Genomic DNA, 8,011 nt, shown 5'->3' with positions numbered 1-8,011 from the left:
GTCAACTTGAATTTTTCAATATTATTGCCTCATCTTGATTGAAAATGGATCAATAACAATCATATCAGTTCCGAATAGCTTTACTTTTCATAAAAATGGAATTAAAAAAAAACTCATTGGATATTTTAAAATTTTAATTACCCCTATTATTATTTCTTTACGCCCGTTTTTTAAGATAAAGAAGCATGGAAAATATTTTGTTCCAGTCTATTCAGTGTAAAAAATTCATTAATTTAATTCACATTTTCAGAATTTTAAGAATTAATCATTAGTTATGAATTCAGGCATTGATAATAATGTATACATCCTGCAGCATGTGACAGTCACGTTTTTTATTATTTTAGAGTGATTTTTAAGTCTAGTCCAAGTCAAACTATTTGTTTTGCATGTTCCCCTACTTGAAAAATTCGCTATTGAATGAGCGATTTCACTAACATTATACTGTATTTTTGTCGTACCTACTACTAATTCTAATTTTCTGATATCAGTTTCAATAATAAGTTATTGAATAAATATTTCATGGCATCATTATCAACTGAATTGTTTGTACAAGAGTAGACTAGGCTATTGGATAAACTATAAGGACACAATGTTGACACATTTTTCAAAAATATATTTCACTGAAACCAGACTCAAAATATGAAACAAGCATGATACATTATAATATGAATACTCCCGTACCACCTAACAATGCATAATAATGTTGTATTAATACAGATTATTGGGTACTGTAAGTGAAGATGTATCGTATCCAGTAGTATTTTATCTGTAAAAACATCACTTCTGAAATAAACTAATATTGGCTTTAAGAAAATTTCTATGAAATTCTCATATTTTGAATAGGACCAGCAAATTTGACTCGGTTCCTCTGTTTGCTCCTAGCTAAACTCTCCTCCATTCTGGGCACATGAGTTGGTAGCTGATCAGAAGAATGTTGCACAACACATGTTGGAATGCTCATTGATGATGCACTATGATCTACTTCTCTTGCATCACAAACAGCAGTAGTAGGGTGTCTCACAACTTTATACCAGGACTTCCCTTTCAACTCGGCCAGCTCTCCCCGTATATCGTTGAGCAAATGAGGGAGGGCCTCCTGGCTATTTTGGACTCCAATGTGCGACTTCAACCGAACTATACCGTCCTCAATCCTTTGAATCCTTCTTTCATCTTCTTCCTCCTGTTTCTCTTTCTTGTCCTCCAATTTCATCCTCCTCAAATCTCCAACCACTCCTCTCAGTTTATTGTTTTCCTCTTCCATATCTTGCAGCTGATAACCCATTAACTGCATCTGTTGACTTTGTTGGATCTCGTTCTGCGTCATTTGTGTTATTTTCCTTTTCAGTGTAATGATTGTATCTTCAAAACAGATGTCATCGAAATTGAGCTTCACTTGTACACCAATCGACACGCTCTCGGCAAAAGCTTCTCCTGAGACTCGTCTGAGAGAGCTCTTCATCGTGCAGCAGTCCTCACTCACCAAACTTAAAGCATTCATAATCTGTGATTGCGAATCTCGATTCCGATTCATATTAGCTTCTAATAAAACCTCCAGAGATCTTATTCTTTCGACCATTTCGCATTTCATACGATTATTGTCGTCTTGTAATACAACTTTCTGCTCTTGTAAACTTTGTATTGTTGCTTCAGATTGCTTCAACTTTTGCGAAATACTACTCCTAACTTCACAAATTTCCACCATATCTTTCTTGAACTTTGTGATTTCTTTTCCTTGTCTAAAAATGTGTTCTTTATTCGTCTTGAATTCTAATTCCTTTTTATTCAATGTCTCTTTTAGCTTCTCAATCTCGTCCTTGTAGCTCTGCTCAGCAGACTTCAACTGGAATAAGTAGCAGGTGAATAAATAAATAAGTTTATTCTTAAAATGTATGATTTCAGGGCTACTTATTTTACTAATACTTATAATTTGTATTTTTAATATATTATGTTATTGATTCCAAAAAGGGTACTATAATTAATTCTATTTTATAAAGTTTATTTGTTCAATAATAAATTGTAAAATTCCAGCTAAATTATGTATAGCCTAGTTTATAAGCTTGTCTAGCCAATGCTCTCCAAATCAAAATATAAATCCAAGGCATCTCTGAATTTCATGAACAATTTGAAAATTTACCTGAAATATTTGACTCTCCAAATTATTTATCTGGCTGGTCGATTCCCTCACGATATTCTGAATTGAAATTATATTACTCTGTCGAATTTCCTGTAACTGACTTGAAATACTCTCGGTTTGTCTTGCAAGTTGATCATCTTTCTCTTTTACTGCTCTGAAAGTAGGAGAATTATCACCATGGAGAAACTCAAGTGCTATGGAATATAGTTATTCATCTATGGTACCAAACTATGTAGAGGTTGTGGACTGTGAGTTGTGACTCATATTATTTCTAGAATAATATCTAATAGTGTCATTTTGCATGCAATAAATTAGCGATAAATATGATTTGTTATGTACCTACTTCACAAAAATCCTGTTGGCAGTATATCTAATAATGTGATTTAAAGTTACCCGTTGATATAATAAATAATCCAATAATTTAAAAATTAACTTTCAAACACAAGTGGGCTACCAAATAGAACTCACATTCTCAATTCTCTTATTGTTATGTCATCTTCCTTTTTTCTTTTTTCTTCCATTTTCAAGGAATTACTTGTCAGTTCTGAAATACCGTGAGAATGCTTTTAGTAGAACCAAAATTGAAAAAAATGTATACATGTACAAGTTTAAGTTTTTGAAATTGTTTTCTATTCTAAAAATAAGATTTTCAAGCTTTTAAAATTGAATAGATGATCAGTAGTGTTTGAGGTATTCACTTACAATATTCACTATATTTGCTCTTTAGAACTATTTGAATAAGTGCTAGAGGTCCTCGCCCATGGTACTTGTTCCAACATTTTAATAGGGTTTGGTTTAATTCTATTTGACAGTTATCTATTTATTCCTTCATAATATCTAGTACGGTACATAACCAACAAATTAAACAATGAGAAAGGTACCAACTTCAGAAGTGTCAAGACCATTCGAATTTATTAAAAGTTAAGACCTTGAGTCGAATAATATTAGCTGTGATAATTCCTGGGCTTCTAGAGATTTGCTAGATAGTTGGGAGAGGTGGAAAGATAATCTTAGTGATGAGGGTCAAGATTAGAATATGTAAATGACCACCCTACTACAGGTGGTAGGAGACGCTCAAGATTTGCATAGCATTAATGAGGCTTATCCATCTATTCAAGATCCCAGGCAATTATTTTTGAGGTGTGTGATGCGATTTTTGCAGTATTTTGTTATACTAATACTGTGCACAGTATTCAATTATCAAAATTTACAATGCAATTAACACATTAAGAAGAATATGAAAAATTAGTATTTGTTGATTGCAGCACAGTGTGATTTGGGAGCTATTATGTGATTCTGTAATGTATTAGAGGGTACTTATGCTACTTATTATGGTCGTGTATTTTACCATAAAATCCGCTACTTGAATGCATACTTGATATACTGCATTTATGTAATGCGGATGAATTATTGTTATTAAAAGTGAAAATGAATAAATTTATTTGTATTATGACTGAATCTTCTTTGATATCAATAAAAATGTGGGTTGAAGAGAAATTCACTTCAGTTCACAATCAGCGTCTTACTCTTTCTCTTGAAATAAATAATATATCTAGAATGTTCAAAATCTGTTCAGTAATTAAGAGTAGGACCGTTTATAATATATAAAACTATTTGCAAGAATCCAAGGTTGCTATAATGTAAGGATGTTGCATTTTCATATTTCCTTCTTTGAGCCTTCTGTTAGAAATTTTAATTTTGGAATATCCATTGCAAAATGATTTTGAAAGAGAATTTAGACTTAACAGACTTTAAATAGTATAAGAATCTAAAGAATGTAACACACTAAAGAGTATAATTTCCATAACACAAAAAATAGTCACCTTCCACAACTGATTCCAAACTTGAGATCTGCTCCTCTCTGATTTTGAGAAGTTCAACACATTTCTTGAGTTCGGAATTGGCAATTGCGAGCTGCCGCTCCAAGGATATTGTTTGTTCATCATACCCTTGCAGAGCAGTTTTAATCGCTTTTCGGTAATCCATCAAGTATGGCTCAGTCCTTTATGAAATTATATCAATCAATAATTATATAATATTGAATAACTGTGAAGAGAAAACTATCAATCCAATCTAACATGAATATATTTTATATACTCACTGCTGTTTTTGACTATACTATATAATTATTATGTTTAAAGGCTGCACTTTCCAGTTTCTATCTTTTTGTTCTTTTTATTCTATAGAGTTCACTTACAGAAATATACTTAAAAAGTGTTGCATAGTTTTAAACTACTATATTATGGATATTGTTTCTATGATGTTATGAATGATTATTATATGTATTGATGAACTGCAATGGTGATAAAATTGAAAGAAAATATATTATGGGTTTGTAATTTTTTTATTGATTGGGTTTATTCAAAACAGTGTAGAATTAGGACTTTAGTCTCTAGTGGTCATGTGGTTGAATTTTTTGTGTCAATTTTTATCGTGAGAAATTCACTTCCAGTTGAAAAATAATGTCTCCCATCAAAATGTTGCTAACTTGCGTCCGGGAGGCTCCAGTTTTATTCAGGTTTTTATGCAGTATTCGCACGGATTTGTATTTCCGTTAGCGATGGAAAATACACTATTATATGGTAAAATTTCAAACTTGTGTTTCCTTTTCCCATGATGATAATTGCCAAGTCCACTGAATTATGAGTCCCCTGTTATTTATTGTAGTAATAAAATGGATAAAGTTCACGCTACATTCTTGAACAGTTAGAATTCCGGATCAGTTAGAAAAACCATTTTGATCATAATGATGATATTATTATGAAATGTTAAGTTTAGACCTATGTGTTTCACAAATTTTTAGTTGAGAATTTTAGAGTCACTCAATAAAATCCAAAAGTTAGAAAACAAGAAGCTTTTTGTCCAATGAATTGCTCAGTAGTAGGCCTATTTAGAGACTATTTAGTAGGTCTATAGGCCTATTTAGTAGGTCTATCCCCATCTAGGGCGGATACAGAACTATATATGACGATCTTCAATGATATTTTGTAATAGCATGATTATATGACATGTATGAATAAATAAATAAGTAATTTATAGGTTTCAAGAGATATTCAGGAGGGGGATTCACCCCCCGTGAACTTGTTCAGCCTCAAAATAGGTGTTTTATAGGTAGCTATTTTGGAGAGAGGTGAAAAATCAGGGATCAGTTTATAATTTGAACACGATCTAAAAGCATCTTTTCTTCGCTAGATCCTTGATAAGATAAGAGTAAAGATATTATTAGTTTGAGACAGTTCTACAATCATAGCTTCAATCGCATAATGGTTCACTGCAAGCACAGATTAAATAAGTAATATTCAGCACAATATTTTCAGAATTAATTATCAGCACAATAATGTTCAGCACAATAACAAGCACAGATTAAATAAGTATATACTTCCTTCACGCTGCAAGTGATAAAAATTGTTGTGTTTATTTTGCCTCCTATCATAGTGGATGGTATAAAGAGTTTTTATTTTTGTCCCAAGAAGTACCTGTAAGGCTAGTTACACATACATCGATTTTTGAACGTATGATTTTTTATCGTCCTTATAAATTATTCTAGATTGAACAAATGATGTCAAACATATGATATTTGTCAAGTTTAGTTTTATCTGGTAGAATTCGTAAGGACGGCAAAAAATCGTACGTCCGAAAATCGATGTGTGTGTAACTAGAAAAATTCATTGCGAACCGGCCGTAGAAACAGCCACAAAAATAACCCTTATTTATTGACTATACTTATTGAAAAACATTTTAAACAATTAATCCTCCAATGTTTCCTAGCAGATGAATATAATTGGACATAAATGTGAACTTGATGAAATTATTTTTTTGACGATCGATCTTTGGATTTTTTTTGCAAATTGATAGGTTGCAGTTCAAAGCCTGTACTGAATTTCAATTACATTATTTTATTGATAATGAATAAATAGAGTACCTATCCAGTTCAATTTTCCTTTAAAAGCTCAATTTCTCCATTTAATGGAAGTTCGGTGAGCAAACAAACTGTCCCCGTACCGATACAGTGTAAGCATTTGGCTCGGCTCAATTTAATAAATTCAATCTCTCAGATGAAGTTGTATCGAGGGCGACAAGTTTTATGCGCAGTGTCAAAAGCGGTTACTGAAAATGAATGAATACTCCTTGCCGGCTTCCTTTATTGCTTTCCGCTTTCAATTTGTTTGCAGACACACGCCGACATCCACAAGCGAAACGAAATACTGGGGAGTTGGGGGGCTCTATGCACCCTGCACTCTGCACCATTCTTCTTCCTACCTCCATACACTCTTCCTCTGGGATAAAAACCTTATAGAAATTTTGACAGGAGGTATCAGTCTTTCAAAGAAACACAGCTCTATGAAAAAGGAAGAATTTATCTTCTTTTCTCACGCGTTTCAGTTGATGGAATCGTTGCAAATTGACAAGAAACATCTCTTTCAGGATTTGTTTTGCTGACTTCTCATAAGAACAAGTAGCTTATGTATGTATGTATGTATGATGGAAAATATACTATGAACATAAAACATTCCTGTAATTTGAAAGGATTAAACTTAGAAGATCAGTCCTATTGACATAAAAAAATTGGAAAATCAACATTACAGAAATAAATTGAAGAAACTTTAATCAAACAAAAAATGTTACATCACTACTAGTAATTTCAAAAGTAGAGTAACCAGTGACATGTTTTTATGTGATTGCAAAGACAAATTGTTTAGGCCTATTGCTTTTTCTAGAAATCTCGGAGAAAATAATAGGTACTTAAACAAATCTCAGAGAATGAAATTTACCTGTATTATGCTGATTGCAGATGCAAGCCCAAATCCTAGTATTTCGCTGAATACTAGTCAAATAAACAAGTTAACTTATTTTAAACCAGGAAACTATATAAATATTTGGTTTTCTTTGTTGCTTACCTCTCCAAATTTTTCTTGAATATAATGATAATAATATTGATAGAAATGGAGAGACACAATAAATTCTTGCAATTTCTACAATGATTATGCTGTTGAGTTAAGCTTTTTTTCATTACTGTACATGTGATTTGGATAAAAAATTGCATAGCTCTAATAAGCATATGTATTTATAGTAGACTTCATTTCAAAGGTAGAAAAAATCTGATACAAGAAAGATTTTTGAGAGATTGTTTTGCAGAATTGAGGCGGTGGAGTTCAAGTAAAGAGACAGGTAGCACGTTTGTGCCTTTCAATAAGGCCAACTTGACGTTCTTGAACTCCGCTTTAATACTGTATATAGGTCTTAGATCTATCCTTGTCCATAGTCTAAGTAGTGTAGAATTTTAAATAATTATTCATAAATGTGGTACATTAATAATTGACGTAATTTAAAGTCAAATGACAAGAAAAATCATTGGACTGATGTCAGCACTCTCTAGTCTTGCCTCTAACAATCATGATTGTTAACCACTCTACGACTGACTCTACTATCAGTTTTATCATAAATTTCAATATCAGGATGTCAAATCCATGAAAGCTGAAAATGTTTTAAAAAACGTAAATCTCGATCCTGTGAAGTCTACTATAAAAGTCTACTACTTATAAAGTCCATTCAATACAGTGAGATTGAAAACATCTTGATCAATTCAAATTCTATCAGCTTTATTATTACCAATTTATATGCAATGCTAGACAATAAATGTGATAAAGTTTATCCCTATCTCTCTGCAATGTGATATGATAGAATCAAGCAAACAGAAAGGAAAGAGAGGGACTGTGATTAGATTCTTTCACAGATTGTAATATTTTCGAAATAATGTGAATACACTACTCTCTTTCGTTATACTTTAATATCAAACTATCTTAAACTACTTAAACTTATCACCAAATGATAAGTTTGAAGCCCATTCTTCTGGTCTTTTTTTCAGCGGCTATTTAT

General features: G+C 32.0%; 1 protein-coding gene across 2 annotated transcripts; it reads right to left on the bottom strand.

Moving 5' to 3' along the window:
- Positions 1 to 5: 5 nt before the first annotated feature.
- Positions 6 to 7,151, bottom strand: LOC111059874 (uncharacterized protein MCAP_0864-like). Of its 2 annotated transcripts, XM_022347497.2 has the most exons (5): positions 7,033 to 7,151; positions 3,958 to 4,136; positions 2,603 to 2,678; positions 2,135 to 2,288; positions 6 to 1,840 (listed from the first exon to the last, which is right to left on the bottom strand). In XM_022347497.2, the coding sequence occupies exons 1-5, from the start codon at positions 7,143 to 7,145 to the stop codon at positions 818 to 820; spliced, it is 1,545 nt and encodes a 514-aa protein (XP_022203189.2). In that variant the 5' UTR covers positions 7,146 to 7,151; the 3' UTR covers positions 6 to 817. The 2 variants fall into 2 exon arrangements, with proteins under 2 accessions (XP_022203189.2, XP_039285626.1); XM_039429692.1 differs by lacking the exon at positions 7,033 to 7,151 and having other exon boundaries at positions 3,958 to 4,768.
- Positions 7,152 to 8,011: the final 860 nt, after the last annotated feature.

Source organism: Nilaparvata lugens, chromosome 5 (genome assembly GCF_014356525.2).
Source record: "Nilaparvata lugens isolate BPH chromosome 5, ASM1435652v1, whole genome shotgun sequence".
NCBI lineage: Eukaryota > Metazoa > Arthropoda > Insecta > Hemiptera > Delphacidae > Nilaparvata > Nilaparvata lugens.
The sequence above is the reverse complement of the archived record's forward strand: the minus strand, read 5'-3'. Positions and strand labels throughout refer to the sequence as shown.

Bases quoted from the DNA above. Each gene is read 5' to 3' on its own strand.
- LOC111059874 (XM_022347497.2), bottom strand. From the start codon at position 7,145: ATGAAAAAAAGCTTAACTCAACAGCATAATCATTGTAGAAATTGCAAG. The intron at 2,679-3,957 runs GTGACTATTTTT...ACGGTATTTCAG, and splicing joins TTTGGAATCAGTTGTGGAAG to AACTGACAAGTAATTCCTTG. The intron at 1,841-2,134 runs GTAAATTTTCAA...TACTTATTCCAG, and splicing joins TGGAGAGTCAAATATTTCAG to TTGAAGTCTGCTGAGCAGAG.